General features: G+C 37.2%; 1 protein-coding gene across 1 annotated transcript in view; it reads left to right on the top strand.

Annotated features, from left to right (window-relative positions):
* The window catches only part of disp3 (dispatched RND transporter family member 3), a 78,673-nt gene that overhangs the window by 20,497 nt on the left and 44,763 nt on the right, over positions 1-13,413 (top strand). Inside the window, exon 2 of the mRNA XM_065247684.1 lies at positions 11,527-12,492. Within this exon, the coding sequence (XP_065103756.1) occupies positions 11,535-12,492 (958 nt within the window). The 5' untranslated portion in view covers positions 11,527-11,534. The remainder of the gene's footprint in view (positions 1-11,526; positions 12,493-13,413) is intronic.

The raw sequence follows: 13,413 nt of genomic DNA on the forward strand, positions 1-13,413 counted from the left end.
ACTCGAAAGACCTGCGGATCCGCGCGAACCGCGAATTGACCCGAGATTCTCTGGGGGCTACATAAGCAGGACAGTTTTTTTTCTATATTTTCTCTATATTATTATGCTATTGTTATTAGGCTTATTTCTTAAATGGTCGACCATACACACCAAACCTAAAACCTATAAACATGTTATTTCAGAAGTGAAAGGCTTTTGTTATGGATTTGCTTTTGAGGAGACTTCAGTCGCTCTATAGATCCACTAACCGGCTCCGGCTGATCCACGCGACTCAGCCGGTTAGTGGATCTGTAGAGCGAGTCTCATGTCCATGGTCTGCGAGTCTGCAATGTTTCCGGCTCTGAGAATCTCGAGTCGCGTGGATCAGCCGGTTACAAGTGGGTCTGTACTGAGTTTCCTTGACAATTTAGCAATACTGACTCAAGTGACTCAAGTGACTCACACAACCCGGATCACTTTAGTGAGTGACTCATAATAACCCGGATCCTTAAAAGGAATCGAGTTTGCCAGGCCTACCTCCATCACTGCTGCTCTTTTCAAATCACGCACAACAAGCTGCTGCTTCTTTGTTTGTGGGTTTACTGGCCAAGCAGCTTCTTCTTCGGCTGTTGCACTGTTTGCTGGTTACATGTATGGATACTGCCTACTAGCGCTCTGCATGTGTAATTGCACGTCGACATGGATGACGGCGCAGAAGTATACAGTATGGCCCTGTCCCAAATGCCGCACTTCATGTGGACTTTCGGTCTCGTGGCCTTAAATTGCGCATGCTCGCTTAGTCTACGAGTCCTTAGGGTGTCCCATCTGTCATTTTTACCCTTTGAAGTGTACTTATCAGCGCATCTTTTGCCCCCTTGATGCGGTCTTCAGCGAAGCCCACACTGCAGCATGCTTCGCGCACTTTACCAACCCAGAAGTCCTTGCGAAAGAGCAATCAGACCAATCGTACGAAAAAAGGGAGGGGTTCACACTGACGGGCAACTTATCTACCTATTTCCGGTGTGACGCTTGAGTCTGTCCCAAAATACGACTCCGGTGCACCCACGTGGACTCGCTTCAAGGGTCCCTAAAGTCTGGACTACATGATGTCATCAAAGTGTGGACCATAAGTCCGGGAGTGTGCCATTTGGGACAGGGCCTATATGAGAACTGGTGCGTAGCCCACGACGTCGAGGATACGCCATAGGATATGCACAACTATAATGAGCCCTTTACGCCACTCTGATGTACTAAAGCATGTATGCACATGTTCACTCTTCAAAAGCAGCGCTTTAATTCTCTTAACAAATTAAAATACGTAAATTTGATTTGGAATTATCTATAATAAATTTACAGCATGTTGCTTTCTTATTTTATGTAAAAGCATGATCTGTGTAAGTCTATATGTCAGACTAACACTGGACTATGCCTCATATCACACCTCAAAAGCTCTAGTTACAATCACACAAGTTTGCGATGCCTCGTTGAATCGTTGAACCATGCTGGTAGCGACAAAACTTTTGACCATAGTTTGCTTTTGAAAATGCACCCCAGTTCTGTTCACTTTCAGCTTTGATGTTTCACAAGTTTCTCACAAATGCATTTTCAAAGTGACTTTGGCTGATTTGTGCTGTGGTATAGACATTATCTATAGACTAGATTCCCTCTTTCTCCCCTCTTTCAGTCTCCTGAATAATTTGTCCTTAGTCTGATAAATTTGTCCTCTACTGAGGCATATGTTAAACTCCCACTGTGAAGACAGATGTTGATTCTCATCCTCTTGAAATGCTCCAATCAAATTATTAACCTCTAAGTACCCAAAACATGGTTGTGAGGGTGGATGGCAAGAATTTGGGTACTGTATATATTAGGGGTGTAACAATAAATGGATATGGATCGATGCATCGATAGAATATTGATATGAGGTACATTTATTTTGACACTCAAACTCATTCCTTGATGTAACGTCCATCTATTCTACGCATTTCCAGCAAAGCACCCATCTTATTTAATTTTCATGTGCTAGTGTCACTTAGTGAATGCAATGCACCAACAATTGGGTTTGGAAATATTTTGTATTTGGAAAATTGACAAATAGATTGACAGAAAACCTTTGCCAGCACTAGCTGACTGTTGCCACCATAAGCTTGATTTTATGTGACTTTATTTCCATCATTTTTATTATTTAATTTATTTATTTATTTCTTAGTTTGTTGTCGTAAATGTACCATTTAGGAAATATATTGTGCCTTTTTTTAAAGAGTTTAATTAAAAGTTTTTGTTATATATTTTAGTTGCATTCGTGAGGCGTCATGGCCATTCAAACTGAAAGGGGCACGTGTTTTTGTAAAGCCAAATGGGTTTTGCATGCAACCTTCAAATCAAAGAAAAGTCCATTAATCTGTTATTTGACTTTTAATCTGCTTCATATGCACAATATTAAGTCACTTTTCTCCGTTTGATAGTGTTTTGATCGTGTTACACAGGTGGGACGTTTGGCATTACATATTTAAAACAATAATTACATAGTCTAAACCTACACCAATCTTGACAAACTATATACCGTTGGAAAGCTCTAAGAATGTAGTTTTAATATATCAACACCATTTTGAAAAAATAATTATGTAGTAAGAGTCATTTTCTAAAATATCGCAGACCAACAGGTGGGCCCAAAGTGTTATGATATATTTATTTGGAAATATCCTATTAACCTGAAATAACCTCGACAAACTATATATTGTTGGAAAGCTTAGGGAATGTAGTTTTCATATTTCAAGGCCATTTGATGATAGAATTTGTATAGTGACAGTTATTTTGTTAAATGTCACTCCCCCCATAAGAATACATATGAATGATTATATAATTATAACACTAATGCCCTATAAACTTGAAATAATCTTGACAAACTATATATTGTTGGAAAGCTCTAGTAGTGTACTTTTCATATTTCAAGGTCATTTGATGATGGAAATTTAGTAGTGACAGTCATTTCGTTAATTGTCACTGATCCCATAGGAGTCCATATGAATTCGTATATATTCATAATTCTAATATTCTTCAAAATGAATCTATGAATCTTCAAAAATCTTGACAACCTATATATCGTTGGAAAGCTCTAAGAATGTAGTTTTCATATTTCAAAACCTTTTTGCATTAAAAACAATGCAGAGAAAGTAATTTATTAATTTGTGACAAGATAATGCAACTAACCGTTGACACCTAGTGGCCTTTGTTGGTAAAACCACTAAAAGTGTGACAGAAACTTCATTTTTTGTTATTTTCACTTAAAATTTGGTTCAGAACTAGTTGAGACTTGTGTCTTTATTGTTGTGGTGTTTTGAGAGTAAAACATTTAAATTTTTATATACATTTGATTAGAGAGTATATACTTTATTGCATTATTTTTATTATTTCAAATAAATTTAAACGAGTATAACTATTTTGTCATTTATTATTCACAACTTCAAACACCTCAGTGTAAAACTATAAATTGTCTTCTTTAAAAGGAGGCCAAGATTTTGCTTCTAAACCAAAGAATGCCAGAGTTATAGTAATTTTAACGTGCAGATCACCTTTTCACCCCCCCACTCAAAAGGGGCGGTGACAGTTATAGGGTTAATTTATTCTGGCGGCCGGTGCTGCAGACAACGCAGTAGCAGACGTCATCAGCATCTGAGCGCGTTCATGAGCATTTGCTGTTGGTGCTGCATTTTGCTAACTTATCTGTGTAAGAAACGCTCAAAAAATGTCCAAATCCCAGTACAGTAATGTGCAGTTAATCTTCTCTGTGTAGAAAATGTATGGTTTAAAACGTGACCGTCTCGACGTTATATTAGTAACGTAAGAGATTTCTATATTCATCTTGGTACAACGCCAAAGTTCGCCAGAGTTCACGGGGGCGCGGAATCACACATGCTCACATATGAGGTACAGTAAAATTTCAATTAAATGCAATAAAGCGTTCCTCTAATAATTTTATCTACATATTAAAAACCATTATTGAACATCACAGTCAATCACGTACTTATAGCTTATGTCATTTTCGTTGTTTATAAACTTTATGGATTTAAAATTACATTAATTTTATAGGACAATGCAGTTGATGTGCAAAATGCATTAATGATACAATTAAACAAGTCATTAAACAAAACGTAAATAAATAAAACATGCCGTTTCAGATGTAAATGTGATACCAATATGTCATCTGATTGAATAGTATTTGATATGAAAGTTAGTCAACACTTTCATTTTGGAGGTTTTTGCATGAAGGCAGGGGTGTTCAGATTGTTAGAGATGTAGGTGCCATGGAAAAGACTGAAAGCTCTATAATATTTCGTTTGGTGTCCGTGTATTCACAAATTTCTGTGAGCTGTGCACATTGTGCCCCCTTAAAAAAAGCAACACTAAATAGTTATTGCTCTTTGCTCCCCCTACAGGTTAGAAGCGTAATTGTTCATTAGCACTGTCGTAAATACTGCAGCATAGCTGGCTCTGATTGGATTGTAGGTCTGCCGTAAAGCAAGTTTTTGTAGTTTTCACTCGAACTACAGGACCACTACCCGATGGTTGGAAACTTCTTTAGTGCGGTTTTGGCCGATAGAGGGCTGCAAAGCGAATGTGAAAGTGCCATTCACCCTGTTTTGTGTGGATGAACCACTGAAACTTTTTTGGAAACTTTATTTTAAGGTAAAGAAAACTCTTTGGTGTTGCTTTAAAAAAATTGTGCATGACGCCCCTGTTATAAAAAATGTAACTAAGCACATAATATAAAAGTATCGATAAATTAATTGAATTGAGTTGTAATTGCACAGAAGAAACGATTGATGTATCAATACTGTATCAATGAACTGTCTGATTTACACCCCTATAATGCATTACTGTCTTTACTCACTTTTTAATATATGGATAAGACTTCTCACAATTAACTTACAATTTTTTACATAAATTAAAAGGTTACACAGATATGTAATGACTTAGGTACTTAATAAATAAAACAAGTAAAAATTGTAACATTTTCATTTTTGGCACACTATTCCTTTAACATAACAAATGAATGCGAGAGCCCACAGAATTTAGACTTTGAGCTCTGAGCAAAGGTGTTTGTGCATTGAAAGGTGACTTCTAAATGGCTCCTATCTCAGAATGCTAATTACAGTCTCTACCGCTTATCCATTTTCCAGGCGGGTTTATTTAACGCTTAAATCAAGCATCGATCCACCACCCGTCATCTGATCCCAGGAGGAAAATCTGTAGGCTTTCTGTGGGACAGAGATATAGAAATAGAGTATCTATACCTGTCTGCTTACTTCCCTTACGTCAACTCTATTGCTCTGTCTCTCAGGCCCTTGGGCTTTAGACTCTGCTGAAAGTCGATGGCTTTCCTGGCCTTGCGCTCACATACAGGGCTCCGAGGGCAATCCGTGTGAAAATGAAAGGCTACACGTTAGTTTCACGCTGCTTCAGGCTGTATTGTACATTAGTCAGATCTTACATTAGGCTCCTGTCTCACTCTGTCAGCAATTAGACAGGCTTAGACGTACTGAATGATTTAATTTTCAGTGGCGCTGCCAACAGTGTGTCAGTCGCTGATAGCATGTTATCTATTTCTCTCTTTCCCTGCTCTCTCTCTCTCTATCTCTCTTTCTCTCTGTATATGCATCTTTCTCTCTCAAGTACAAACTAAGGTTGAAATTTTTACCAGCGCCTTATTGAGGTTTTTGTTTCTTGCCACAGCTCCCTTTAGTTTGTTCATTGAGTAATATGCGACCTGTGCTGGCAAATTGAGTCGGAATCAACAAATTTGCAAAAATTTTGACATTCTCTCATAAAAAACTTCGAACGATGTATGATTTGTTGGAATCTGACAAAAAAATGACAGAGATACACGTGTTTGAAGTTGATAGAGTCAGCAAAGTTAATTTCGAGATAAAAAAAAGATTTTTAAGGTTCGGAAAAAAAACAACGCAACCATACCTTAAAATCACCAGTAAAACTAATAGATTTGGCACGCACAAAGTCAAAAACAATATCTATAGGAAAAATATATGTTCAACTTTTGTCTTTCTTTTATCGTTTGATTGACATTGAGACAGACAGCTTTAAGATTTGCTGTAATACATAATAATATAATGTTACACACATCAGATATTTTTCCCCAACAGTTAATCAACATTCGCTTAAGACATAACAGATTATATCTGCTTGAATTCCTGTCAAAAATATATTTTTAAAACTGTTCTGTAATTCTGTGTATATTAGGGTCGCAATGCGCATACGCATGCTTGTGCATTCAGTCTGGTTTTCGCAAACGCCGTTCAAATGAGACTGTGCCTTTAAAAGTGACATTATGATGACTGCATCCTCTGTATAGTACACTGTGTCGGTTTTACTTGATCTATTGTCGCCATTTGACCATACAGTCCTGATAAATAGGTTACAAAACAATATTCTGTTAGAAGTGACCCTGCTGTTATGTGGAGTTCCTCAAGGCTTAGTTTTAGGCCCTATTCTATTTGTTGTATATTACTCCCCTTGGTGAAATAATTTGTGGTTTTAATAATGTGTCTTATCACTTTTATGCTGACAACATTCAGTTGTACTCCTCTTTCAAAAAGTCAAAGTTATGGAAGTTAGCTGATTTATTGGAATGTCTGCCATCTATTAAGATTTGGTTAAACAATAATTATTTACAACTTAATACAAAAAAGACTGAAACCTTAATCATTGCTCCAGACCAAAAACTACCTCTAATTAAACAACATCTCTGTTCATTAAAATCACCTGTCAAACCGAGTCTTTAACTCCTCTGTCAAATCAATGTCTCTGGATGGTCATTCTAGACAGCGGGTAGGATATTGGTTTTATCATATGAGAAATATCTCTAAATTGAAAACAGTTCTGTCTAAAGAGACCATGGAGCTGATCATGCTTTTATTTCTTCTCATCTTGATTACTGTAATTCTATTTTTATTTGTTTTAACAAATCTTCTCTGAGTCTCCAGAACGCTACAGCTAGGCTTCTGACAGGAACAAACAGGAGGACACATATCACACCGATTCTACACGCCATTGGCTTCCAGTCAAATTCAGAATTGATTTTAAAAGTTTAGTTCTTACTTTTAAAGCACTAAATAGACAGACCCCTCAATACATCACAGACCTTTTGACCTCTTACTCTTCATCTCTACTCTTGACTCTTCGGATCAAAACATTTCCCAAAACACATCTTAAAACTCTTTTCAGACAGTTGCCCCTAAGCTTTGGAATGATCTGCCCTCTTCGGTACATGTGGCCAAATTTGAGTCTTATAAAAAGCAACTGAAGACATTTTTATTTAGACAAGCTTTTAGTTGATCAGGCGTTTATGTTTTAATTCTGTTTTAAATTGCAATTACTGTTAGCCTGGGAAAACCCTGACACTCTTAATTTAGATTTGCTCTGCAAGTAAGTCTGGCAAAGAGCCAAATCTAATCTGTCAAAATCGCGGCACCAATCAGAAACGTTGGGGCGGGCTTTACAACGGTGATGTAGATTTTATACATTACAAAGATGGATGCCACCGTGGAACATCACTCGTTTGAATCAGCCTGTTGCGTCTGTTTTAAGCAATTTAAATTTTTTTCGTTAAAACCCGAGCAAAGAATAACACTCGAAGCCTTCATATCTAATACGTCATCTCCTTCATCGCTCTGATTGGTTTTAGGTTTATCAAATTGTGCCCAGAGGCATTTGTGACAAGTCCGTTTGTGACGCCCCTTTGGAAATGATTTGTCTATGAAGCTTTGCCAGACCATAACTCAGTTACCACTGAGAACGGTCTGGTTTTAACCAGGCTAGTGTACTGTTTAACTTTGTAAAGCACATTTCAAAAGATCATTATAGATGTTTAATGATTATTTAGAGCATTGAGATCACTAGATGAAGGCTTAATGTAGCCTACTTATTTTAATGAAAACCTCAATATCAACCAAAATTAATACTTTCCTTCGCCTGTAGCTCAAAATTAGACAGTGCACATTCCGACTTAATTTGCCAGCACGGGTCACTTATTGTGTCATAATATTTTTGCATTCATGTTTTTTATAATTCCGCACATTTTCCTTAGCTAAAATATTTACGCACAATGGAAAATAGTTTAAGAAATCAAATTTAAGGGTTGCACCAAATGCTGCCATTTTGTATACTTATAAGCAGACTTTTCTTCTTTGGGGTGAGAATTCAAAATATGTTTTTGGAGTGTCATGTGTGTGGCTCGGCATGTCAAAATGTGTTCGATGCGTCATGTGAACCTATGTGCATCATGTGTCTTGTCAAAATACGTGGCTGCTGCAAACATGTCGAAAGGGTTTATGATAAAAGAGACGCTCGCGTTCACCAAATACTCCCAAGACACTCACTTACCCTTATAAAAAATTACCCATGGTTTTACTACAGTTAAAAAAAACTAAAAAACATGGTTACTACACTTTTACCACAAAACAAAAACATGGTTAATTTTTTTAAGGGAAACACTAAACACTAAGAAAAAACATGAGATTAAGCAAATATCTGGCAAACGCGAGAGTCACTTTTATCAAAAACGCGGTAGACGTGTATGCAACAGGCACGTATTTCAACGAGCCACACACATGGCGGGCTAAATATATGTTTTGACCAGCATCACATCATGTGCTCTCAAAAAAGAAGTCACTGGCTGCCACTGCTTATAAATTTTATTCGCAAATTAACTACAATTAAAATTAAATAGATGTTGCAAATTTTGCTTCTCTATTCCCATCTCTGTTTAAAACATAAAATTGCAGGTTACTTTACTTGACTTAAATTACTGAAATTTGCCACAAAATCCAACCTGACAACTCAAATTATAAGTCATTATTTTAAGCGTACCGGTTTGACTCGTGGTACGGTAAGGAGAAAGTTCTGAACATTGATTGTTCAAATGTACTTTGTACTTCATATGCACTGTATGCACTTGCTCAATAACGGACTATTTTTAACCAAAAATGTTATGAATTGCAGTTTTATTTACATTTATGCATTAAGCAGAATCACAGAGTGATATGTAGCCTACATGTGTTATTTTGGATCGAACCTAATGTAAAACAAAAACTAACTTAAATGAGTTCAAATGTACCTGGTTTAAATGTAAATGTTATGGTCTTAAAAATTGGCTTTGTTTTTTACTTTCTTTAAAAACATTTTGCGGTAAAATATGACTTGGACATCTCTTGACTATTTTATATACTGTAGTAGGGGACAGCGGGGCACAAAGTAATGCTTTTTGGCTGTATCATAAAAAAAGATAATAAAATAATAATACAAATATATAAAAATAAATAAATAAATATGGATATTCTTTATATATCTTCCTATAATAGATAGATATCTACACATTCATCCATCCATGATCCTTCATCTAACCATCCTTGTATTATTCATCAATGCATATAAATAGATTTTTTGAAAGGGCTGCACAATTTAGACAAAAAAAATCATAATTTCAACCTGATATTGTATTTACAGTTATCATTTTGATGAATAGTATTTACATTGTTTTCATTTCATCTGTTGCCACTATTTAATTTAATGCATTGGTGCAAGTTAAAAATTCTAAACAATTTATTTATTGAAAGATTTAAAGTTGCAAACGTTTTTTATTGAGTTGTCCAGACATAATAATGTTGATAGCTACATCAAGTTAATATTGTGTGTAACTTCAAATGAATTGTCTGTGTTAGTTTGTTTAAAACATTATTTAAGTTGTAGTAACTCAATGCATTTAGCTTGATAACTTCAGGTTCCCAGCATGCTTTGCATGGGACTTAGAGTAAATGTAGAAATATGGTGTTATTTTATGCGTTTCTAATCAAGATGAAGACATGAAAAGACTTTTAATGATTATTGTTCTGTACTTTTGATATTTAAAAGATTTTCTGTTATGTTGTTGATTTTTAAGAGGTTACCATTGTGCTGAAGAATAGAGCATTTGCTCAAGTTGAGAACCGACTCATAGAGCATTATCTTGCTGTTGTTAAAGGTATAGCGGAAGATTTTCCCGAATTATTTAAAAGAACCGCCCCTCGATATTTTTTAAAAAATGCTCCCGAGAGGGAACGCCTGTTAAACGCGTGCACGAGACAGAGAGAGAGCATGCAGGAGCTCAGTTCTTCTCTTCGCTCTGATTACAAGTTGTGTCGGCATTTTTACCGTGTCTGTGCGGTTCGTGACTTGTGCCAGGGCTAGCATCGCAAATCATAGCTTACATCAACTTTTACCAGCAGTGATTTTAAATGGATTTCTCCAAATAGCATGACAAAATGTACCTTTCCAGTAGAAACTTCGCGTGGGAAGCCCAACCTGTCCTTTTAGCTCACGCCAGCGTGTGAAATAGTCTCCCATAAACATCTGGTCTTGTTTCTTTATTTATAGTCCTTTCTCTTCTTGTCATACAATTCGTAGACACTTTTTCTCTTGCAACCCTCAGACATTTTGAAAAAAACATAGTGAGAACGCGACCTTCAATGAATGGTTGAAACCGTAGCACAACACACATACACGTGAAAGTGCGCATGTGCAGAAAGCGAACGTAGAGGCGAGCACGTGCAACGGTTATACGTCAACATATAATCAGAATGATTGACATCTGGGATGACCAATAACAGTGGTGATCCACCCGGAAAACGAAAATCTTCCGCTATACCTTTAAATAAAAAAGTTTGAATAATTTTAGTAGTTTTGTGTAAATCAGTGTCCACGATAAAATCTAATTTAAAATGCAAAAAACCCAAGTTAAAACAACTTAGTTTTTATGAGTATTAAACACATTTTTTTTTAAGTACTTCCAACTTATTAAAGTTTGTTGGCCAGAATTAATTTCAGAAGTAGTTGTCTTAACTCAAAATAATTGATGCAAACTGTTGCGTAAATGTTTTTGTTGAGTCCAAGCAATATTTTTTAGAGTGTGTTTTTGAAGCTTTTATTGTGTTTACAGTGCGCAATATAACATGTGTTCATGTTTCACGTGTAAAACGCTGTATTTTACACACAATTTACTACCAACAAGACAAAAGGTTGGATTTGGTGACTTAAACTTTTCACAAATTCAAATGAGATCATCTGACGAGAAAAAGACCAAAAGCACATAAATCTTTATAATTTGATTAATAAAATCGTCTTCAACCGTTCACTGAGTTTAATAAATAATCATGCACACACACAAACTTTGTCTCGGTTCAGTGTCTTATACTAAAGGCCAAAGCGTCTGCCAGGCTGATCGCTGCCCTATGAGACTCGGTTCACTGTTTTCTTCATTTTCTTTTACCCCTCACCACCCAGAGGCCAAAACCTTGCACACTTACAGAAAGACACAGTCAATGGCTGTGTCCTTGCCCCTGCATTGGCCATCTGAGACTAACCTGACACTTTCTTACAAATGCTCCCTAAATCAACTGCACTTTATCCCAGTATTCATCTATCGAGGCACAAACGTGAGAACCCAAAGGCCGTAGAGCAGCGATTTACTGTAAGTGTTTTGTGTCTTTGTCACAGTGGCTGCCATGGACTCAGAAGATGAACCATTGTTGCTCCAGGGTACCTGGAACGTAAGCGATTTTGAGGAAGAAGGTGAAGAGGAGGAAGAAACTGGAGAGACGGAACGAGCCAATGGAGCAGAGCAGGTCTGTAGGGGGGTGTGGTGGGCTTTGGGCTGGGTGTACACACAGCCCTGGGCAAGTGCGCTGGTTCTGGCGGTGGGCTTTCTGGTGCCATTCGGCCTTTCGGCTTATATGTTCCTTTGGTGTGAACCGTTAGACATTGACCTTTCCTACAGTGCCTTTGAGGTCAGGAGTCATTCCTCAGCAGAACGTTTTGATGCTCTTACCATCGCACTGAAAAGTCAACTGGGGTCTTGGGACAGACACAGGCGGGACGCTGACGGATTTGACCTTGAAGCCGACGCTCTGAGAGACCTTTTGTTGCTCATGGTAAACAGGCAGGAAAGGAAGGACACGTCCAAAATAGCAAATGTTACAAACCCTACAGGGATCTTAAGTACAGAATCGACCAAGACAGGGTCGCACAATGAAAACAAAGAGTTTGGTAATGAGAAACATAGCAACTCCACAAGTCCTAAAATAGCACAGAGCATCACCTCCAGTGGGGAAGATCACAGGACAGTAAACTCGACCCTAATCAGGAAGCGAAGATTTGCAAGCTACTACCTCCAGACTCAGGCCCTGTGGAGGATAGAGCTGGTTTTTGTAGCTCAGGGTGACGAGGATAACAACATATTCACCCCTGAACGGCTTAACACCATCCACCATGTGGAGAGACTTCTAATGCAGCACCCGCAGTTTCAGCGATTCTGTTGGAAGCCATTGGAGGCTTTACGAGATTTGCCCCTGGGACCCTCTTTTTGCTCTCCTCCAAGCTCTCTTCTGTCTTATCTGTTTCCAAGTGAGCGAGCAGGGAAGATCTACTATGACGGCATGGGACCTGATCTTGCTGATATGCACGGTGAGTTATCCGGAGGCAAAACTTGCACTTCCGCTAATAGAATTTTCAACCTGAATACTTATATAAAATGCAATTTTGAATTTATTTTAGCAACATAAAGGCCAAAGTATTGTTCGGGTAGGCGAATGTCCGCATACAGTCCACGTGATGCAATTTTCGTCATCAGAATAGTGTGCGCGCACCGCCAGGCTTTTGAAACCCATTCATTGTCGTGTAGGTCGTGTATGCACCTGCAGGAGAATGTAGCCCATTTTGTCGCAATGTGCATGCGTCAAACTTCTGCATACATGTATGAGTCAAATAAACTGTGCATTCGACCGTTCACACGTAAAAAACAGACTACACTCCAGGCTTTAGCATGCTTTGTTGGTAAGATTACAACTGATCAATACATAGTTTTTATTCTCCTGCTTGCCTTCTTAACTCTTTCCCTGTCATTTATGAGTTACATTGTCAATTAAGAGAACACATTTGCATATAAAACGTGTTCTTGATAAATTTTTATGTCAATCTGTAATACCGCAACTATCCCATAGATGCCGCACTTACCCAATTTATAAAAAACTGAAGCAAAAAAATTATTTACTAATATTTAAACAAACTGTGTATGTTTTGATAATCATTCTGAATCTGATCTTTATCAAAATTCCTTCACAAAAATGCAATTATTTTAGCTTTTTGCTAAACACTTCCTTTTTTTTTAAAGAAAAATACCCATATTTAAGAGTTTATAAGCAGAGAAAAAATATAGATAGGATTAAATGTTTTCTTCCCAGTTTTGTTTGTTTATTTGTTCATTGTTTGTTTGAAAGCAGAGGCTCTGTTCTTTCATTTGATATATTTTTATGTTTATATATTTTTGGAAGAAAATTTTCCTGAAAGGCATTTTTGTGAAACTTTTGTGAAAATCACAAAAATGCT

The sequence above is a fragment of the Paramisgurnus dabryanus genome, chromosome 11 (genome assembly GCF_030506205.2).
Source record: "Paramisgurnus dabryanus chromosome 11, PD_genome_1.1, whole genome shotgun sequence".
NCBI lineage: Eukaryota > Metazoa > Chordata > Actinopteri > Cypriniformes > Cobitidae > Paramisgurnus > Paramisgurnus dabryanus.